The sequence below is a fragment of the Haliaeetus leucocephalus genome, unplaced genomic scaffold (assembly GCF_000737465.1).
Source record: "Haliaeetus leucocephalus isolate CR32 unplaced genomic scaffold, Haliaeetus_leucocephalus-4.0 Scaffold451, whole genome shotgun sequence".
Taxonomy (NCBI): Eukaryota; Metazoa; Chordata; class Aves; order Accipitriformes; family Accipitridae; genus Haliaeetus; species Haliaeetus leucocephalus.
In genome coordinates this window covers 8027858-8051494 of record NW_010972887.1, presented here as the reverse complement: position 1 = coordinate 8051494, position 23637 = coordinate 8027858, and the positions used below count along the sequence as shown (strand labels likewise).

The following is a 23637-nucleotide window of genomic DNA, read 5'->3' as shown; positions in this document are numbered from 1 at the left end:
TTAAGCACATATTTTAGCGATCTGCTGAGTCAGGAATGAATCTGAGCACGTGCTCAACAGGGTTGCTGAGCTGGTTTTTAAAGTACTTTAACTGGAAATTAAAGTTCTCTTGAAATCAACCAGAATTATAATTGTTTAAGCAATCTGTATATTAACCACTGCACATAATCACTGGCACCACTGCGTAGGTACCAGTTAGTACTAGTGTAAACAATACAAGCAAGAAAAAAATGATTTATATCATCTATACGATTTTATCATTTGCATTCTCAAAACATTAGTTCACTTAACTCTGCATATTATTTTGATTTGGCTCAGTCATTTCTGCTTGTAAAAACAAAAATAGGTATTTATAGCACATCCATTTAAAGAAAATGAATGGATTAATTCCTTTTTCTTTGTCAGTATTGCTACATTTTGCTTGACTTATTTTTTAATCTTTGCATAACTTAACAAGAACCTTATATAGCATTTGTTTCATTAAAAAGTACAGCTTGTACTCTGACACAAGTAAAATTAATTCTATAAATACAAATTTATTAAGCATGCCTATATACAATCCGAAAAAGAAATTTAAATGCAAATTGCCTCTAAACCCAGCCTTTCAATTACGAAATCATTTATATTCACAATGAAACTGATTTTTAGATGTGACAATGTGAAGTTAATGAGTGAGCAAGTTGTCAAAACCTCTAGAAATAAGGCCCAACATAACACACGTTTAGACCAAATTTCACATGCCTTGAACTTACGCATCTGACAATGAAATTGGGGAATTCTGCTGTTTCAGGAACTTACAAGACAAGAGTCATTAATGGTGAAATCTGCACAAGGGGAGGCAAGATTTCTATTTTCATGAAATAGATTCAATTATCCCACAGACTGCAGTGCTTCTCCCTTAAAACTGTGTTTACTTTTAATGCAAGACTGCAAATACCTCAAATAATTCCTCTCCTAATCAGACTTTGGAACAATACAAACGCATACATAAGAAATACTACCTATTTAAAACCTGCAGGGCTTTTCTAAGGATAAACATGAGAAGAAAAGGCAAACAACGCTCACGGAATGAACAAACTGGCTTCGAAAGCTTATACGTGACATCTCCTACATTAGAACAGTATTATCGGAGGCATCGTTACTCTGTCTGCAATACACCGCAGCTCAAGCCTTCATTTTATAGCGTGTAAGAAGAACCTTACATTTTTCAAACTGAACAGAATTAAAAGGCAATAACGTAACCACCTTGATCCCGTACCTTGGACACTTTACTATGTGACAGAGTTGTCATGAATGCTAAATTGTACATTATCCATATCCATGATGTATAGGCATACATAAGGAACAAACTTCGCAAAGGGTTGTATATGCCTGCCATTAGATTTATAAGAAAATTCAATGGTAAATATTTTTATGAAGGGCTAACACCATGTTTGGGTAACACGGGACTTATGTTAAGTAACAAAAAGGAATCAATATCTTCATTATTGGAAGTCTGTGATGGTAGAACAGTAAAAAACCTGCTAGCACTTTTTTGAAGAAGTAGTATCAAACTGCTAACATAACATGGTATTGGAAGCAACTATAACAGATATATTTGAATTAATAATGTCATATGCCTTCATTTACAATAAGCCATTACAACTCTAAGTAATACATACAAATGGGATTTTCAGGACATTGATAAATCACACCTATTATTATCTGTAGAACTATAAAAGCTCAGCTTAAAAAAACTAGTTTAACTGATGGAAAGTCCTATTGAGAACAATACTTGACCTGTAAGAATCACTATGAAATGTACTAATAACAGGTGACTACTGCTCACAGAAACCCTTTGACTTTCATATTGTTGCTCTCAAAGCCTTGTTCTTGTTTAGGTGATTTGATTTGGATAATATTCAAATTAATTACTTAATGAAATACACAGCCTCCGTTTCAGGATGCATGTAGTTTCAGGCTTGCTCCTTTCCTTTTCAGATATTTCTGCTGCTACTGCTGCACTTCCCTTGGGTTCCTCTTTAATTTTCCAACAGCCAAAAAGCCAGGGTTCATTACGAAACAAAGGTGCAATATTCCTCCCTTCTCCTGTTAGGGAAACACCATTCTAGCTGCTCTTCAAACAGAAGCATTATTACATTTAATACCCAAAGTCTTTTAAATGGAAACAAAAATCAAATTCTGTATGATATAAAGAACAGAGAATATACAAAGTACCATGAAATCCCAACAGCATGGCAAAACTAATGTTACAATATAGGAGGTTAACATTTGATTATACAAATACTCTAAAAGATGTTTTAAGAAAGCTCCACAGAAAACAGAATTTTCAGAACTGCTGCTAGTCACTCCCACAATGAATCGTAACCTTTCAGGATTTTTTGAAGTGCAGAATTTCTGAAGACCATTTAGTTTTCAAGGTTATTATTTCTTTTTGGTTTTCAAGGTGGTGATTTTTTTTTTTTCTCCTGTTTGGTGTGGTTTCTTTTTTTTTTTTTTCTTTTTCTTCAGACAAGGCTGCCCAAACATCTGAAGAATGTAGCTTTACAACATGTTATAGGAGTGTCTGAACACGTGTACAGATTGCCACTGTGCATGGCAGCTCCTATTTTCAACTAGGAACAGAGCTATTAGACAGCACGTACATATTTTCACTTCTTTCGTATTCCCCTGTATCCCACCTTTCAACCTCAACTCCTGACCTTTGGAATGGTCATTCCCTCTGTACTTCTTCTTGGGGAAAATTAGACATACTTTTTTTTCCTTTAATTTAAAATTATTATTATTAAAGGCCTTCTGATGTGAGAGGTGATCCATTAGGTGGGACTTCCTGATGAAGAACTTGAAACAGTCTCTCTTGCTGCCTCCACAAGCGCCTTGACGGTACTGCACGAGCAGCAATATACACATTTCCATAGATTGCTTCCCTGTTGTTTGTGCTTCAGTATACAATAAAATCTGTGCCACTGAATATAATATTACACAATGCTCATATAATTTACAGAAGAGACACAAAATTAAAGAAGGTGGGTTTGCACAAAAGCAACTATACATTCTGGTATCCACAAATTGGGGCGAAAACTTATAAAATTGCTAAGGAATGCAAATGAAAAAAAATTTCACCTCTTTACAAAAGTTATAAAAAATAAGCTCTTCAAATGTATCAGAACAGTCATATAGATATGGATACACAATTTTGTGAAGTTAATACATAAATGCATACTTGGAACACATGTGCAGTGTAAGAACTGTATTCGTAATTCGTATGGGACATTGATATTGCACCTCCTAATTTTTCCAGTTTTGTTTAATCTTTTATAGTTTGTGGTCTGTCTCACTTGCCTATACTTTCTAAACTGACTTCTAACTTGGGGATCTAACCTTTATAAGGAATGAGCTCTTAAGCATTCAAATACTGTTACTAAAGCATGTTGATTGCCCTACAAAAGTCTCTTTGAAACCTTTGTGGCTAAGGAGATCAACAGAGAAGCCAGCTGTAAAGCGAGACTACAGTTCTCTTGAACGAGGGTTGAAACCATTCTGGCCAACCATCACCCCAGTTATTTAGAGCACCAATTCATACAGACCTGTTGGACTGTATATGACATTTACACATCAGCCTTAGATAACTATACGATTAGGAACTGCAGTAAGACCAGCAGTGGTTACACTATAGATACACCAGTTCCAGCTCAAGAAGTACCTAAGCTACAAACTGGTGGGAGTCAGAGGCTGCTGGTGAAGAAGCGCTCCTCACCACATTCTCGTACTCTCTCCTCTGGATATTTGCTGTTGGACAAATTTGGGGGAAAGGAATACTTTGGTCCAACCCACTATCACCGTTCTTGTGACTGTTGTTGTGCAATGTACTAGGCAGGTATATGGGGAAAAAAAGACATAATTTAAAGTGGTTTGATTTCTTTGTGTCAGAGGCAAAAATGTTATTTCATTAGATCTTTCTCCTCACGTATCTTTAAAATTTGCATTTTATAAAATGGCACTCAAAGTATTTCCCATCTTCCATATATAAATATTTTTATAAGAACTACAAAAATATAAAGTTACAGAAGTAGTGGAGACCAGAATTTAAAATATTTATCATAATAAAATAACCAATAACTAACCAATAACTCCTTGATAACTGTATTTTCTGTATATTCCCCAACAAGCATATGGCTTGTCGACAAAAAAAAAAAAAAGGATTTTAGTATTAGAGAGCAAATTAGAATGCTTTCCTCACTATTAAAAGATGGTCAAAACCTCTTTTCAAGGTGAAAATGCGCATGCATTTCCTCTTAAAGAGCGTACATATAAATCAGCAAGCTTTTACTTATTATAGATTCCTCAATCTGATTAGATCACTCCTCCTTTTTGCAGTTTTCAACACTTTTAGATATCTCTATATCAGTTTCTTTGGACACAGCCAGAAGTTTGACTAAATACACAATGTAAGTTGAACAATTTTTTGTTAACAACATTTTTTTGTGTACCAAGTCTTTTGTGCACAAATTAGTAAAGCATAATCAGGCCAAAATATAATCTGTTTCATGGCATTTGTAGAAGTTTCTTATTAGTTAACTATGGGAAAGCTTCAGTTCTGCAAGCTACGGTTATGAAAAAAAAAAGCAATTTGTACTACTAAAACAAGAGACAAAGACTAAAATAAAGAATGGACCGAGATATGTTTTGATAAACATGGGTACATGTGTATATAGATAGATAGATATGTGCATATATATATAAATATACCTTCCCCTCCTCAGCGTTTTGTTGACATGAATTGTGAACTTCTTCTTCTCTTACTAGTTTTCCAGGCCACGAAGTCAGTCCTTTGATTTGGCCCCAGACCAAGTCGCCAACATTAAACGTCCTCGGCCTGTAATGTATCAGCTCATTTGAAGAAGGGGAATCTGGGTTCCTTAGGTCATCTTCGCTACTGATGCTTTTAGCATCTGAAGGGCTAGGCACACACCCATTAATGCTTTTGGCATTAAAATCTCCATTGTAATGGATATAGTCTTTAACTAACGAACTTTCCAAGCTATTTGAGGAACTTGGAGATTGCTCTTCCAGAATCAGGTCTTGTTTAGAAGTGTTCAGCAACTCCCCAAATCCTCTGTTCTGCTGAGGCCTATTTCCATTTATGTGTGCACAACGTTCCACAGTGTTCTCCAGTCTTTCCTTAAAACTCATCATAGTTCTTTTGTAATTGTTATACCTGAAATTCTCCTCCAACATTTTATCACTTTGACAGTTTCGCTGTGATAACAGTAACTGATGCTGCTCGCCTTGTAGTAATGGCAGTGTGGAGATGTTATTGGGCCTTTCGTGACAAGGACTACTATGGATATGGGTAGAGTGGTCTAGAAACTCATCACATTTCCATCTATTTATCTCACTGACGGGACTTTGCTCCCCTTCCCACTGTTTTTTGGGTGTGTTACAACTTGTTGATTTGTAATATTCATACCCATCCCCTTCACTCAAATTTTTACCGTGCTCTGAATTCTTCAGTATTCGTGTTCCTCTAGTGTTCCTTATCCTACCTTCATGATCAGAAACGGCAATGTTTCTTCCATGGATTACTGCACTGACAGCACTAGAAAGATTTAATGGGTCACCAATTGAGGCTGTGAAGGCACTCATGGCACTCAAAGCTGGAATGGGACTCATTTGTGTTGTACTGCTAACGGCAGTGGTGATTACTACTTGCATTCCTTTGCTTGCAGCATCTACAACTGCTTTGTAGATAGCGTCCACCGATGTATCACCCTGAGCAGCGACATTGAGGTTATCCTTTGCCTGTTGTCCAAGAGATGGTTCAGTTCTTTGCTGCAAATCACAAGATGTTTCTTGGAAAGGAGGAAGCATAGTGTTGGAGCTCTCAGGAACTGGTGCCATTCCCATTTGAGTGATCATTCTTTTGTTTAGGACAGCAGCATCTTCCTGCATTCTCACCTGGAAATAGTAGAGAAAAAGATGGGAATTACTATTCTGCCTAAAGTTCCATTTCAACAGACACACTTTGTTGCATTTTAATAAAAAAATAAGGATGGTGGCCAGGGTGACTATTTGTTACAGTACGTAATTTTATTTTGGTTATACATCTGTTATGAAGTTTAATGCTGAACAAGCTAGATGGAAAACAAAAAAGGTATAATTTGGAGGAAAACAAAAACACTGGCTCTTAGACTTTGCCTCGTGGATCAAAGTAGATGCCTTGCGTGAAATGATGCAACCTACCATGCGCTGCACATTATCATCTCTTTCAGAGTCTTTTAAGGGATTTCCTCTTCTGATTGAAGTACTGCACCCTCCTTTTTTCTCTCAAGTCCTAAACAACTCCACCAAGGCCAATATTTCTGTTCTCAACTATTCTCTTTCGTTCCTTCCCAGACCTTACTTTTGCTTCTTTCCTCCTTACCCACTGTTCTGTGCTCCCTGTATTCTCCTCATTCAATTTCTGGAACGTAGGCCATCACTGTCCTTTTGGAATTGGCTAACATTTCTATTTTTTCCCTTTTGGTTATGCGCTTCTCTTGTGGGATCTCTTTTTACTTCAGTCCCTTGTAAACCATGCCTGCATCCCTTTACACCGCAGCTGTAATGTCAGGCACTGCCACAGTAAACTGTAACCTTCAGATTAAAGTAACTGTGCTTTTTATATTTCTTGTCACATACATAGGCAGCAAAGCTGATGTCAATAATAGTGCTATAACAAAAAAACTGTAAAAAACAAGGGTAAAATATTTCCAAAAGCTCCTTTAGATACTTACAATTACTGTTTATATAACTGAGAATCTGAAGCAAAAAATACTGAGATAAAGCTACCAAAACTCACACAAAACCAAAGAGAGGTAATAGGCAGTTAGAGGACTATGATTTTGCAAAAGCAGTGAAACATCTACACTGAGAAAATGGCACGTCTTCTTCCTTCTTAAGAGGTAAAAGCACTTTCTGGCACTATCTGCATGCTTCCGTCTTCACGCCATGAATTCTGCAGCAACCGCAGTAATACTGAATAATAATAAATATGTATTTTAACTCTGGTTTTATTACCTATTTTGGTTGCTATGCTTCCTGTCAGTATGTTAGTTTGATAGTTCAACTTGCATTATGAAGAATTGTCTATTTAGGTGGATAGCAGGGAGGTATAATTTTTGCACAGTTTGTCACTGTATATTCATTCTAATACCTGTTTTCTTCAGTCTATACAATTCACATCACAGCTAGCTCTTCCATTCAATTTCAGTGGGAATATAAGAGAACTGGTACCCACGGTCCCCTATAATCATTTATTAAGTTTCTAATTACTGCAAAGTGGTATCAATATTTATTTCTCACCGCTGAATTGTTAGAGTGGTCTAAATGGGAATTTACAATCATTTCTGCAGAATGGAAAATAGTTTTGCTAAAAATGAATAGTAATTGTCAGAATATACATAGCATTTTTTTTTAATATATGCAGCATAACTCTTTCCAAAGAAACTATACCCAATTTCTAAGAAAGAAGGTATAAAATTTCAGTAACAAATGTTACTGATTTGCAAAATCCAAGACCTGCTGAAAGAGGCAAGCAATTGTATATATCATATTGTCTTAATCACTTGGCAAAAAAACCAGACTATGGAGGATGTAATTTTACCTACTGAGAGTTGCACATTTGTTTGAATATTGATTTCATTTTGCTTTCTACCTGGAAATTTTGGAACAGACATGCCATGGGGTTTGGGTTGTTAGCTGGGCCAGGAATTGGGGGCTGGCCTTGAAAGCTCTGCATGTTCTGGTACCCCTGGAGAAGGTGCTGTTGCTGCTGATTTGAAGGAAACATCTGATTGTTGTTTAATAGCGACTGGAGATGACTCAGCTGATGGTTATTCAAAGCAGTGTTTATAGATGACATGTCACCTGTAATTCAAACACAGGGAAACATAAGTCAGTATAGTTTTCAACAGTCAGGAGGAATTTCCTTGACTCCAATTTTAACTGACTGCTAAGCAAACGCCTCTGTAAAACAACACTTTTCCCCTTCAATCTTCTACGGAATGGTCCTCAAGGCATGTGTCTCCTACTCTTTATTCCTGTATTTCTTCAGTATCACTTCTTTTGCACGTCACATCTATCTGGACTCTTTCTAAAGGTTTCTGACATGACTGTCTTTGCCTTTGGAACGGTACACAGCCAAGTATGGCAGAATGAGCTTCTATGATATTTGGTGTCTTGGAATTTTACTCTTAGTTTCCAAAGAGTGACTGCTTCAAACAGTACTGGGGTGGTGAGGGGGAGAAGGAGGAGGAGGGGAGAGAGAGAGAGAGAGAAAGAGAAAATAATTTGAAAAAAACAACAAAACTAGTTTTTCATTAACTGACAAAATGACATGAGCTAACTGCAAATGAGCAAAGGCTTTTTGGCTCACAGACATGTCAGCCAACACTAAACAATTTTTTTTTTTACGGTCTAGAGAAACAACTGTATTCACATTTTGTATTATATGAAAATCTCACTTTACATGAATGAAAATTATAGTTCTAGTAAAAAACGCTGCTGAACCTGACTTTATGAAATAATAAAGCTTAAAAATCCATCCATTTCCTAGGTGGCTTTTTGTTTTTTAATAAAAAGCTCATGTTTTTCTTAAAATTGCCATCTGCAGAATCATTGGTTAGCTGTACTTTACACGGAAAATGCAAAGCTGAGTTGAGTTCACGATAGCCATTTAGTAGGTAAGTATGAAGTAATAAGTTAAAATACTTATCAGCTCTTTGCCACTACTTAATTCCTCCTCCTAGTCTATTTATTAGATTACATAGTCCAAACAACAGAGGAGTACTAACTGTATTACATATTCTTGGTAAAAATCATCAAAAGACCCAGGAGAAAAAACTTGTATTTAAGGGCTTTTTAATCACTTGTTTTGCGATGTACATGTTTGTCAAGTGAAATACCCTGGGTTTCTAAACTACAAGCTAAACAAAAAAAACCCCAAAAAATGAGAAATGAGAAAATATAAATACACAATAAAGGGCTCGAAGGGCAACCTTCCTCTTTGAACTTGTGCAAGGACCTACTTCGAGTGCTTTACGGATTACTTTACGGGGAGCGTGCTTATGGTTTTGGCACCTTTGATTCATTGGGAAAAATGCACTTGGCCATTTTTCATCTACTGCACAGCTACTCGTACTAACCCTGTGATGCCACATACACTTGGAATGAAACACCACATCCCAGAGATGCACCTGTGCTTTTACTACTTGAAAAATGAAACAAGTCCAATTGCTTACAGAATTTTAAGGTATATATAGTAGGTCTAGGTGGCATCAGAATTAAGAATGGAATATAAAATAATTTCCAAAACTAGTATTAAATGTTACTGAATTAAGTTAGACTGTATTTTAAATTTCTTATAATAACAGTTATGTTTTCCTCAACAGAAATAAACAAGCTGTAACATACAAAAGCCTTACAAAAAGAAGTATGATAAAGTGGAGTCTTTAAAAAAAGAAACTAGAATCCAAAACTCCCCCTCCCCAACCCTCTTCCTTTTTTTTTTCCTTTTTTTTTTTTCCTTTTATATCTGTGAAGAAATTGAACTTACCAAGCAGACCTGTCCCCAGTAGAGGGTTAAGTAGCTGTGGCACCACAGAGTTATTGTTGAGTTTAGCTGGACCAGATGTATTCCCAGCATTATTAGATATGTTCAGCAATGTTTCTGCCATTGACACCACTGCTGTCCCACCACCCAGGGTTGAGACAGACAGTGCTGCCACTGCTGATGATGTAGTGGTTGTGGTAGTGGTTGCTTGGGAGGAGGTGGCTATGGAAACCTCTGGATGATTAGCGGTGTTGCCCGATGCAGAGTTCAGGACACCTCCCACCAGCTGGGGATTCAAGGCCATTAATGCTGAGGCCCCAGAGACAGCTGGGAGGAGCAGGGGGTTAGAAGTAGTGTCAGTGCCTGAAAAGCTGGGTATGGGGTTGCCCAGGGGGTTGGTTAAAAGGGTCTCCACCCTGTTGCTTTCTGACTGATTGCTTGGCAAATGGTCAGGTGGGGCTGTCATCTGGGTTACTGAGGGTAAAGGGTTATTTTGCTGTTGCAGCAAATCTGAGATGGTCAGATTGAAAGATGGTAGGGGAAGCATGGCAGCTGCTTGGGCTTGGTTCTGAAGGAGGGTTGCTAGAAGCTGAAAATGAACAGGTTGTAATACCTGCCCATCCACGTCACTGGAGAGAAAAGCTAAAGCAGCATTTACATTCGGGTTGAGAAAACCTAAAGGGTTGAGGTTGACCTCAGACTTGCCTTCTCCTGCTGAAGGCTGTAGTATATTTAATAGATTCTGGTTTAGGAGATGTTGCTGATTCACTGGCAAAGAGATAGGTAGAGAATTGAGGAGGTTTTGATTCAAAGAATGTGGAAGATTGTTGTTTGAAGAGCTGTTCTGCGGAAAATGAAGCGAGTGTTCGTGGCCAGCAAAAGGGAAATCGCTCCCAATGGGCAGCTGGCTCTGAAGTGGGTTTCCAGCTGCAGTAGTGACTATAACACCATCTTGAAGCACAGATGTTGTCTTTGTGATGGCCGGTTGGCTGGTGCCAGCTATGGCTATTGATGATGACGGTCCTGAACCCCCTGCAACGCAAAAGAACAAAACTATTAACAGCATACTGCCTGTTGGGAGACTATCATCAAAGTTATAAACTAACTAGATCAATCCAAAACAGTAACGTTTGATACCCATGCACAGGAAAGAAAATCTTTTGAGCATCCGGACTTGAGTATTTTTTAAATATGAACGTATCTGCCATCAGCTACTTCCCATACTACGTGCTGTGCTACATCTCATTGGAAATTATTTAACTATACACTTGTATTTCCCTTAAATTTCTTTGAGTGCGGATACTATAGGATTTTGTTCATTACGTATTTTGATTAGCATAAACCTAAAAGCAACCATAACTTAATGTAGCTAGTCGTGGACCAGTATGAAATTAACTACTAGGAAGAAGGATCAATGGGAGACATGAATGAATTATTTTGGACTCCTGAAGAAAAAATACAATCATGACAATTGCATGTCATGACAATGCCTGTGATAAAATCTAATGAACAAAACATATTATGGTCAATGTAGGTTAGCAGACAAAAAACCCCAACAATTTATAAAGAAAAAAAAATGTAAATAATTGGGGTGGTCTAGTCATATCCATCACTTGGCTTGAAAAGAAAGACCAACTGGGTAGATTTACTGTGAGGGTGTTACATGGAAAGAGGGAGAGAATAATAAAGTTTATTTGGGTATCTTTATAGCCCTTTACCAAATCTGAAGTATAAAATAAATTATTCATTGTCTTTCACTTAAGGCAGAGTCTTGAACTGACAGTGGTCATACACAAAAAACATGTAAGAGGAGACTAGAAGAATTAAAGCAAGTGAAATTGCCGTGAACTATGCCTTTCTACTTTATCCATTGCAATTCACTGGAGAAAATTTGGGTATTAAAATTATCTACTGCATTTATATAAAACTGTATAATTATAAAAGTATTTAACTATGGTTTTGATGCAATAAAATAATTTTCCATTCCAACTGCCCGCAAGTATAGCTCACGTGACAGAGATCAGAAGTTATCGATCATGATCCATATGATTCTATGATTATCAGAAAGTATCACTTATCATTTCTCTAAACAAATACTGTTTGAAAAGGGATATGCAACTGCACTGTTAACTGGTAAGAACTGAATCAAATCTTTACATCATTTGTAACTTAAAATACCATTTTTCAAGTACTGTAACGTTATGACAACTCAAAAAGGTACAAAATTAACACAGTACATGAGGCCCTATATTGAATTCATGAGAAGAAAGATCACACCCTCTCTCCCAGGTGCCATTATCAGTACAGAAATTAAATAATAAATTAACAGAAGATAAAGTAAGAACAAATTGTAATCATAAAGCAGAGGATATCCTATTCTGCTGTGATGAGAAATATGTTAACAAAGCAGTAAAAGCAGTTTCATGACAAGTACATTTCTCTAGGCAGCAGTTTGGAACAAAAAAACAGATAAGCACTTGAGGAACGAAAAGCCAACCATGCACTCAAAATATATGTCCCACTGGATTTCCACTTATGGTTTTGTGTTTAACATTTCAGATTAGGCAGGAATAGCAAATGCTCTATATCTTGACACCCCCAGGCCTGGCAAATGTCTCATACATACTGAGAAACTGGCACCCACGCCCTCCCCGGCTTTCTAGCTCAGAAATACAGACTTCCAAATTATAGACCCTTCCCAATAAAAGTCAATGAAAAGCTGCTAATCAGACAAGTTGCTCAGAAATTATTCAAAACTAAGATGAAGCTAGTAACAGCAAACCTATTGGTAGAGATGAATGAAAACCACAGCTTTCTGCCAATGTATCTGTCCTGCTACTCGTTACCTAATTCTGGAGGGAAGCCACCTCTGGCAATGCCTCCAAAATGAAACATAACAGAAAAAAGAAAGATTCTCTCAAGCACATGTTTACACATCCAGGTGTACATGACCTACTGAGATGATATGTTAGAACAATTTTTCTTGTGTGTGCACTTTTTTTTCCTTTCAGTATTTTGCTGTTTTTGTAAATAAGCCAATAGTAAAGCACAGTTCATACAAATGAATGGCATAACACAAAATCAAATTCAACGTGTATGTTTACTACTTATTTTTAACACACAACCGTAAACTCTGGCTACTCAAATTCAATTACACAAATCCCAGAGAACCTAAACTAAAATACAACTGCACATCTTCCTTTTTTTTAACTAATCTCTGAAATATTTTAAACTGCATTTCTAGAAAAGTAACAGAGAAGTCTTTACAATCTTGTGGCTAAAAGCAAATTCTTTTTGTTTCACCAGAGAAAAGAAAACACGCCCACTTGTAATAGTTTCAAACTCTCATGCCAGGCTTGTAACGGATCAGTATGCTACAGAGCCCACACTGATACACATTATTAACTATCAGGTACCTGTTTGCTCACAAAAAAGGAAATTTTCAAATTTTTCTATTTTGTTTTGTTTAAATCAGTACCCAGAACTGACATTCCAAGGATTTAAATATTAGGAGAAGTCCCAAACTAGAGATGTAAGAAATACCATTACAACGCCATTCCTATATGGTTTTAACAGAAGAATCAGCTGTACCACTCAAATGACACATGACGGATGCCTACCGTACTTAAAAAATACATAGGGCCTCTTAAATAATGTTGGCTGAAAAACTGCTCGCTGAACCAAAACTGTCACTGCACTTGAGACACACTTAACATGAGTGTCTCTAGTTGTCATCTAGTTTAAGATGGCTAGGTAATACCCAAACATCTTCAGATGGCTATTTCTCCCACTTGTAAATGACCTTCCATATAAAATCTTACTGTCATATAGATAAAACCAGGCTACCGTCAGCTTAGCCTGACCTGCAGGAATAGTCTGATATACTGGACTTTCTAAGGCATGAGTTCGTTTCAGGCAGTATTTTTTTGGAAACTCTTTACTCCCACAATAGGAGAAAGACAGATATACAAGCTTTTTCCTTGGTAGCTAAGGCAGGCTTCCCTCGCTACTAGAAATCGTATTCAATGTGTTAAGCAGCACTTGGATAGATTTTTAATTCAGGCATGAGGAAACTATTCTATACAGCGAGCTCTCATGAATATAAAACCTAATTTTGGTATTTTCAAGTGGACCTAATCTCCATTTTTAATTTATTTATGATCCTACTTTCCATTCCACGCAGGTAAATGACCACATGGAAGAGTATCTGGTGTGAAGCAAATCTCAAACTTGTAAAATTGTTGCTAGGTTTTTGTCAAACACTGCTCTGTTTTCTAACCCCCGTCAAACACTGCTTCTGGAGATCTAACCTGAGAGGTCTAGAGTGCATTCAACACTTGTCCTTTCTCCAGATTAATTAGGCAATTAATTAATTGCTACTAGGGAAAGAAAGAAAGAAAGAAAAAAAAAAAGGGTGGATTCTGAGTAGGAGGAAGAAAATGTGTCCTTATTTCAATCCAGACTTGAGAAGTTTGGGAGTTGAAGAGGCGATGAGCAGCCAGACTTCAGCAGGAAAAGAAAACACAGGCAAATATCCCCCCCAGCTTCTGTTAAACCTGCCCCACAGAACGACACGGTAGGAATTGGTGTAGAGAAGTCCTGAATTGGGTAGTAGCCAATACAATATTTACAACTGCATTCTGGGACAAATCTATCTCCAGCAACAGACTGAACTGCCACAATATGATCTCTGGATCTCTTCCAAAACGCCACCTCCAACAAGTCAATATTCCAGATGAAGAAATGCATGCAAACCCATTCTCATTAAAATATAGTGCTGCTAAACTTCTTTTGAACGTTTGGCCCCAATCCAAAAGACAAAAATCTGAATTATTTTTTCCCCTTTATAAAACATGGATAATTTCCATAACTGTGATTGATAGCACTGAATAAACAAGGTGCAGAAGGCCATCTTCCTCTGGGAGGACCACGAGAGCCCTCGGAGAGCCCTCTGAACTGTCCTTCCCCAGTTTCAAAATGAAATCTCCAAGATCCAGGACAAATATGAGCAGTCCTGTCTTTTCGACTCACGAAAAGACAAGGTGCAATGAGAAGAAAGCGATGCCTGGCATCGGCAGCGTGAAGCTGTGAAGAGTTCTCTGAACAGCACGGAAAAATGTAACGTGCCCCATCGAAGCAATGCTATCAGCTACACTGCAAGTACAAGAGAAGAAAAGTCCTAATAAGAGACCTGTCCTTCCAAATTGGGCAGCAGCACCAAAGTGTAGCAGAGGTGATCTGGAACTGACTCTGGATGTCCTCTGAGGTCTGTCTTTTATTCAAAGTGATATCTAGACCCATACATTGTATTTTCTAGAATTTTCAACGAGGGCAGGATGACTGTGGAAACCAGATGGTGGATGTCAGCTGAAAAAAGAGCCCCACGCAAACAAGTTGTCTTGGCCAGCAGTGCTGTAAGGAAAGCAGGACTGCAATTCCGACCGCTTGGATTTCTTTCAGTCCTGCAGAAGGATGACAGCCAGAAGAAAAGAAGATGCACCGCAGCACCAAAGAGTTTCGACAGCGTGTTCGCTCACCCAAAACTCCACCACGAAACGGTTCGTTATTACTGTATCCAGGCTCCAAGATGACAGTTAGGAAGCTTTTGATGAGAAACACGAATGGGAGTTGAAAGCTAAAAGGAAATCACAAGTTTGATTCCAAGTTTCATAAAAACAAGGTATTTTGAATCCTGGAAACCCAAGGTATCGTACATGTTGGCTCCGTAAACAACAGGCCTTAATAACCAGAAGCTCTTAAGAGTAAAAGGGGAATGAAAAAAAGATGAAGGAGTTAGACTAAAAGCCATAAAAGCCTAAGACAAACGCTGGCTTCCAGCTCCTGCAGACAGAAGTGCCTGCCAAAAGTTTCTTTTGCCAGTTGTTGAGAAAAAGGAACCGTCTTTGTAATGCAGCGAGAAGAAATATCCAGAATGCTGAAAAAGTAGATCTATTGTTCTCTTAGAGAGTCAAATAAATGTTTTGGGAGTAAATAAATGGAAATTGAATAGGACATATATTTTTTTAAATTATTACTTTGTGGGCTATAGTATTTTATTTATGAGCATTTTTATTTTGTTTTCTTTTGAAAGAAGGTTTATTTTCCTGTGTGGATTTTATCCGCGTACCTTTTTTTGAAGTATTGCTTGACAAGTATTCTTAAGCGAATACAATAAAATAATGGGCATTATGAAATCAGTTTGTGTTTGAGAAGATTCATTCTCCTTGCTCACTTAAAAGAAAGAAAATTAGAGCAGAAGATATTTATCGTTAATATCTCCGCATTATGCTACCATGAAAAGACAGGGACCCATAGGTACACATATGCTGTTGGGATGGCAGGATGTAGTCAGAGGTCTATCTTGTTTTCAGTCCTGGGTTTTAAACAATATTAAGATTTGAACAATATGAAGACTTGTATGGCAAGCTTCAATGGCTGTCCGCGGAAAGAGAAGTTGGGGTATGAGCTGTTGACTTCAAACTAAACAAAAGGAAAGAATCAAAAACCATACATCATTTCTGCAGTGGAAGAATCATGTCTGCATATAAATATGTAGGAATGGTAATGACTTCACATACTGTGAATAATGCTCAGCTTCCCTAGAAACCAGACAATTCAAACCGAAAGCAAACTATAGTAGCCTTCATAGATGCTAAAAGTATTTCCATCACATCAAAGAACATTAACTATATAAGCATTTTCCTAAAAAATTGCAGTTAAAGTATACCAAATAGAAAATAATAATGCAAATAAGTTTTACAACGCATTTCTCTGTGAAACTATCCATTATGTACTCTAGTATTTCAACAGTCTCAACAGTACATTGCTGGAATTTGTAAAATAAAAATAACCGATAAAACAGGTGTATTAAGTACTTAGGAATCTAAAAGTGCAGAACTTGCTCATTAGCCATTAACACCTAAAACATTTTAAGAGTTGAGAACAAATGTTATAGATACCACTTTCTCAATTCTTACTTTTCTGCATATTCAATAAAAATGCAGCTAGCTTTATTTTATATTTGATATTTTCTTTATTGCTTTTTTAGTTTAGAACATTTCAAGTTTTTGAAACCCTTGACAGAGACTCACATTTAACTCCTTGGCCACGTAGTGAGCTTCTTGCTAAACCCTCCACCACTTCCAACCTCTCCTAGGGTAAAACTCAGTAGCTCTTGCAGAAGAGAGCTGCACAATCCTTTCAAAAAGGTCCAGCCAGAGTGGAGAGAAGAAAGTTCCACTGCATGCCTTACCCTGAGATTATGAAGGTGTGAAAGTAGAAAAGATCACTTAGGCATTGTAATTACTACTCTATCTCAAAAGGTTAGTGCAACTTCTACCTCATAGGGTCACCAATCTGCGCTCGAGGCCTCCAGAAGCTACTGCAATACTAATACAAAATAAGAATTAATATCAACTTAGAGATACGAACACATAGTTTGCACCAGTAGCAATATTGTTAAGCTAGTGATTTTAAGAGGCTTAACTTTCACAGAAGTATAATCGCTGATGGAAATGATATGACCTCATAATCCTTAAAAAATTTGAGACAACATGGTCTTGCTTTAACTACATATTCCATCACTTACCTATAAACTTAGAACCAAGAGCTATACATTTTTATAATTATACTCTCCGTTTTCTTTTTGGAATGGAAAACATTTAAGATATTTATCTGGTATCACATTTATTATAGTGCTTTCAATTCCGAAGAAACCATAATTCAGCAGTTAACCGCAAACTACCGTCAGTTGTTTTCCTTATCGAGATCATGCACTCCCTTGAGACAACAGAGAAATCACGAACAACGGACCAATAAATAAAACATCCTTCTCAGCCCAGCAGAACCAGTTAAAAACATGAACTCCCCTCATATACAATACTCCGTCCGCACAGAATGTGCTCTTCTGTGAAACAGGTTTAACTGCCTATCCATAATATCACGCTTATCACTGTAGCAGCTGAGCGTATTACTATGACTACCAAAGGCATAACGCTGCATGATCATATTTTTTTTCTTACTTACAAGAAAACAGCTGTAATGTTGGCCCCGTTCTTAATAGTGTTTTTCAAACTCTTGCTTTAGCAGATTATTTTAAGGATGAAAATCACTGAGGACTACAGCATGCAGTCTCTGCATCTTCTGAAAAGTGACTTAGTCAAGAATGAGTCTGTCAGAATTCTGGGGGAAGGGCAAAAAGCCCAAAGCAGTTTCTACGACAACAGAAATGCTTAAAATTAGGCTTTTTTTTTTTTTTTTAAATACCTGACTGAATTTTGGTCTTGGCTCTTCTCCTTGCCCCTGTCTCTTCCGACTTCAGCATTTTACCATCACTGCTGTTTTTAAAATGACTTTGGGAAAACTGTTCTTATGTGCTTAGCTGTTAGTCGAAAGCAGAAACACTCTTCTAGTAAAAAACTGTCAAGACAACAGCATACAAATGAAGGTAGTTTTTCAGTATTTTCTCAGCACTGGCACTTGGTCTGACCTCGTCCTGTATCGTTCCCCCATTCACAATTGTGGGAGATGCATTGCAGATGAGGTAAAACATTTTATTGCAAATTTGGAAATTAAAAATTCAATAAAAAGCGTTATTTCTTTCAATAGTGCCCACTCCACCCTCTAGCAAGTTTTGGAATTGCCCACTGGTTCTGCTTAAGAATATTTTCAGAAGATGGTGAGAGCTAAATATGTATGGAAAAATCTTATATAATTAATTGTTCTCCTTCACAATAACATCTTTAATAAAATAAGACTCATCTTTCTGTATTATTTTATTATTATTTTTTACAAATACTCCAACTTTTATTAATATAAATTCCTAGAAGAATGTATGGCACTTAAAACACTAACCAGTTAAGAGTCTGGTTAACTCAAACACTGTGAGTTACCAGCAAATTCAAATTTTAAGAAACAAAACAACACAAGAAAAAACCAAGCTGTGTGTCTAAGCAAGCGATGCCCTCGGTAAGCGGAGCTCAGCAGAGCTGAGCTTTTAAGCTCGGTATCTATCTCGGAGGTAACACCACCGCGATTCAAGCACTGCGTCTGGCCGTGCCTGAAGGGCCCCAGACAGCAGGTGAGGTCAGAGTATAGCTAATATACATTGACGGTATCAAGTTCAAAGACAAGGATGAAGGACGTAGTAGCAACGTTGAGGTCTACATAACTGCACGCCTTTCCCGAGCGAGCCTCGCACGTGCCCCAGGATGCGGGAGAAGCGGTACGTCATCCCAGCACAACCCTCGACAAGCCAGCGCTCAGTTAATAGTACCATTTCTGGTCTTCGCTCACCAAAACTCAACCAGCATAACATGTCTGATATAGCTATAAATAAATTATTCCTACATTTCCTTTTTCCACTTCTACTAAAATTAGAAGCTTATTCATTTCAGCTCCCTGAACTAAACAACTGAGTTAATTAAGTAGAGATTGAGCTGATTCCTAAGTTTTTCCAATTTGCTAGCACTTGCTAACAATAAACATTCGTAAATAGAGGTAATTTGAAAAGACAAATCTATTCCACTTCCAAATTTTTCTTCCACTGTAAACCTCGTGGTAGCAAGTATGTTTACACTGACTGTATAAAAGTCTATCAGGTTAACAATTAAGTTTTACCTAATATGATTGCTGATGCCTACTAAGTCAGTAATTCCTTTATGTTCGGAGAATAAGAGTGGTTTTGTGCATAAATCTTCTATCAAGAGTTAAAAAGAGCAAATAAATGAGAATATTCATTTGAATTGCAGGGTAGGGAGCAGACCTGACCTACCATACCTGTCTCACACCTGGAAACCTTATTCTTCATGGAGAACGTTTTCCCCGTTATTCATAGTTCTCATTTGAATAGAAAAATAATCACTTCTTTCTCCCCAAAATAACAAGGGGAAATAGAGTAGAATGTTGAGTTCCAGGTTTAAGTAACAGTGATTCCTTATAATCACAGCCCCCCACCCCCCCGCAAAAAGTCCCTCTGTACATTTATATAAATGCCGAAATCCCAAATCAATCGAACATTTCAATTGGCTTTGTAATTAGAAGAGTAGCTGGTTGGCATCCTGTCTAGGGGTTATTTCAGTTTAATAGAAACTTTTCTCAGACACAGCAAGCCCCATGAAGGATGCCAGCCAGATACTCTTCTGAATTTCCAGTCAAGAAGTTCTACTGATTTTGTAATTCTATGATGTATAAGAGTAATTTTGGGGAGCAAATCCAGAGACTCACATACTAGAATATGTCACTTTGTACATGTTTAATGTGGTATCTTCTAAAATACTCCATCTTCTTTCATGCATAGGAAAGACCCTTTTCAGAGAAGCAAGGGCCTACATTATGTTGATAACTACCACTACATCCAACAGTACATTTAACCTTTTATTCATGTAACACTTTATGCTTTAGGTTCCTCACATCATTAAAATATGGACGTGACTGCAGCATCATTCCTTTCCATCTAAAGCATTTAGTCACAGCTCCCCAGCAGGTAAGGGAGAATACTTACCCCAAACTACAAAGAAAAACAGGTTCACAAATTAAAATCTGAAGCAGTACTTTTCATCAGTATTTTTCACCTAAATTAAGGACAAATCCTTTAGTTAGACTAAAGGAATCCACTCCTCAGGAGACATAGCTTTGTGCTATAGGCACAGGCAAGAGGAAACTAAACATGACAAATGGCAGAGAACTGGGACCTGTCCCCCCCATGCTGCTGAAGAAGAAAAAAAACCAAAGGCCGGTCTGATTTGAAAATATTTTTTCTGTGAGCTGTAATCTGATTATCAACAAGATAGTTTCTGATTCTGCAAGAAGACAATCCCCAATTGCTCCACTTTGACTAGCTCTAGCCAACTGTCAGTTTGGCAGAAAAAAAATCTTTCACGAGTCCTTTAGGTTATATTGGGATGAAATCCTGATAACGAGGCTACGTTATAAAGTTTAACACAGATGTATAACTATTCTGAGCAGTGAGTGTGAAAGCAGCGCAGTTCTTCGTGCCACCCGAAGGTCAGTACGGGAGGGCAGCAAGAGGGGAACCGAGCTGAGCCGATGCTAAGGTCAGAAGCGACCACCATCATCATTCAAAATTATCCTACGCACATGCAGGTTGCGAAATTTCTTTAAGACTCTCCCTGTTCATATACTCAACATGTCCTCTGCTAGAGGATTTCAACATTTAGTATTCTCACAAAAAGGAAACCACTTGTTTCTTTGACGCTGAATGTACCAGCTTTCAGCCACTGAAGTTGCTAGCGAATGTCTGCCAACAAGGTAAAAATAATTCAGCCCTCCACCTTTTCAGATAGTGCCCAAGAATAAATACTTGTAGGAAGAGATACTATTCCCTGGGTACTTCTTTGAAAAAGCAGATTTCAGGGAATTCCCAAGCGCTGGAATACCTTCCATCCAGCTCAACTCCCTGGCATCTGGTCTGCTGACAAGCTGACAGCGTGGGAGGTGAGCGTGACTTCAGGATCTCCTGGAAAACAGCACAGACATTGCCTCTAGGGCTTGCATCCCCAGGTCTGGTCGACAACCACCCATACCAGTTTTGCTGCCCTCCTTTGAAATCGCTGGTATTTCTGTACCTTTCACGAGCAGTGACCACTGCTAGCCAGAATGCCACGTCCTAACTCTGGTTTTCTCAACTATACACAGAGCCAGGAGCATCCCCAGTTCCACTGCGTATTCCCATTTCTGTGCTTCCAAGGATCCACCAAGCTTCTCTTTTTATGGTTTGGTTTTGGTTGGGTTTTTTTTGTTTGTTTGTTTGTTTTTCTCAACAGCACTGATCTGACAGTTTGCATTAAGTCTATTAAATCAAAGCCTCCTAAAACCCTTCGAGTCACTGTTTTCCAAGGCAATGTTCCATTCCCAATTACATTACACTGTATTTGGCTACATTAAAATAAATTCTGTTTGAGTGGGACAGAAGCTCCTCCCTATTTAATTATATTTTACTACTTTCTATTCTGTAAATTTCACCAGTAAAAATTACTGTTCTGACTCTGTGGAAGGGATATAGCCTTTGTTTGCCAAATCTGCCCTTTACCTGTCACTACTAAACTTATCAACCTAGACTTTCTCATATTTCTGATGTTCTGATATTTGAGACAACTTATCTTTACTTCTATTCATTATGGTTATTATACTAGTTGCCTTGATTTCCCTTATCAGCTGTATATAGCTTTTACTCCCAAATATTTTTCACTTGTTTTCATCAATCCCATCATTTATGCATGTTGCATTCTTAGCAGGATTTGCATGTTGAATGTTCAACACTCACACGCAGATTTTCTACACTGTGAACTTCTGGACTAATGGCACATGCTAACAGCAATAAAAAAAATAAATGAACCAGACTTTACAATAAAATGTATTGCACAGTGATGCAGTCCCATTTTACAAAAAGAACAGACAAATCCAAAGGCTACTTCTGAGAGGCAAAGTGGCGCAATGAATAAATCTTAAAGCTTCCAAACTGGATTCTACCTCAGCTTGTATCAGAAGTCTGAGGGCTTGATTAATGAGGAATACAGCGTCAAAGGTTAACAGAAATATTAACACCACTCACTAGAAAAAATGAGTCTAGAACCCCGTCTCCTGGCAGAAAATGGACTCTTTTCAAACGAATAGCCCTAAATAATCTATACAGACTTGCTGCTAGCTCCTCCTGTAAGACAGCTGTTATTAAACAGTGCTTGTAACCCAAATACTATATAACTGAGAGACTGAAATTGTTAATAAAGAATTAATTGAGCATCAAACTTGTTTTCAAGGGCTTAAACTTGGAAAACCGCAAAAACTTTCTACTGCATAAATAGAAATTTTTATTTTTGTATTTATTAATTTTTAATTCCAACACACTCATACTGAAAATTACCTGGAAACTAAAGATATTATCTGTGGAAGAAGAAACAAAAGCTAGAATAATAAAACTTGGTCCATGTGGTTAAAATAGAATTAAAAGCTTAGACAATAACCAGCTATCTAATTGTGATGATTCTCAGTATTTTTCCTCTCAGGAACTATTTTCTGATTAGTAGCTATTCTGAATGCTGGCACAGAAACAGAAAACAGATTTAGCAATTAAAATACTTAGAAATAAAACAAAAGAAAAAGCCACAAACTCAAATATGAGCACAAGAGTTTCCTGAAGACACCTTACTCGGCTAAACCGCTCCTGAAAGCACGTTCACGCGGCATGTCTGACACTGCTCAGCTCCATCCACCAACACTAACAACTCTCTATACCTCTGTACAGAATAATTCACAATATACCTCTTAGCAGTTTTGTCTACTTAACTGAATGCAGACCGGTAACGAACTTTTATTTTTAAAGGTTATTATTAATGCAAAACACTCAACATTTCACACTTGTTTCATGGAAAGAATGCCTCCATTCTCCTGCAAATACGACAAAATGTCCCTATCTGGATTTTCACAGGCTATGGATTAGATTTAAATCTTACGCCTGAGCCCCACGCTGCTGCAATGACTCAGGCAGGAGGCTGGATGAAGGTTTATGCGCCGTTTTAGGGCCTTGCTCCTGGGAATAATACAAAGATAACAGAATCTGAAATTTCATCTTAAAGAAGAAAACAGGTCTCTAGGCTTCTAGCCGTCGTGGATATTAATAAAATAATTAAATGCAGGTTGTGTGTATCCTGCAAGCATCAAAATGAAAGAAACAAACCCATTCAGTAGTGAGGAAGAGAACATATTCAAATCTTTCTAGTCTTTGCCTACACAGAACTACCATTTATCATTTAGATAAGAAAAAAAGTGTCACTTTAAGGCCCCATAATTATATTGCTATAATTCTATCAGCTACCTCCAGGGTATTAGAAATACCATTCTGTAGAAATACCACAGCAGAACAGAAGTTTCCAGGTGGGGTTATATACGTATTACTATTCCTATATTGACAAGAACTGAATTGGCTGTTTATGTTGAAACCTTTCTTCATGGGGCTTTGACACACGCACAGATTTTTTTTTTCTGTCGCATCTGTCTTCTCGGGCAGAAATTCAGCTTGCCTGAAGACA

The 23637-nt window shown here is 37.6% G+C and overlaps 1 protein-coding gene across 7 annotated transcripts in view; it reads right to left on the bottom strand.

Annotated features, from left to right (window-relative positions):
• Positions 1–23637, bottom strand: part of MBD5 (methyl-CpG binding domain protein 5) — a 104617-nt gene that overhangs the window by 19476 nt on the left and 61504 nt on the right. For all 7 annotated transcript variants that reach the window (XR_774855.1, XR_774854.1, XR_774857.1 and 4 more), the window contains 3 exons: positions 9596–10624; positions 7697–7908; positions 4750–5958 (listed from right to left, as the gene is read on the bottom strand). Coding sequence is in view for 2 of the 7 variants with exons in the window: in XM_010575197.1 (XP_010573499.1) it covers positions 4750–5958; positions 7697–7908; positions 9596–10624 (2450 nt within the window). In the remaining 5 variants the exon portion in view is untranslated. The remainder of the gene's footprint in view (positions 1–4749; positions 5959–7696; positions 7909–9595; positions 10625–23637) is intronic.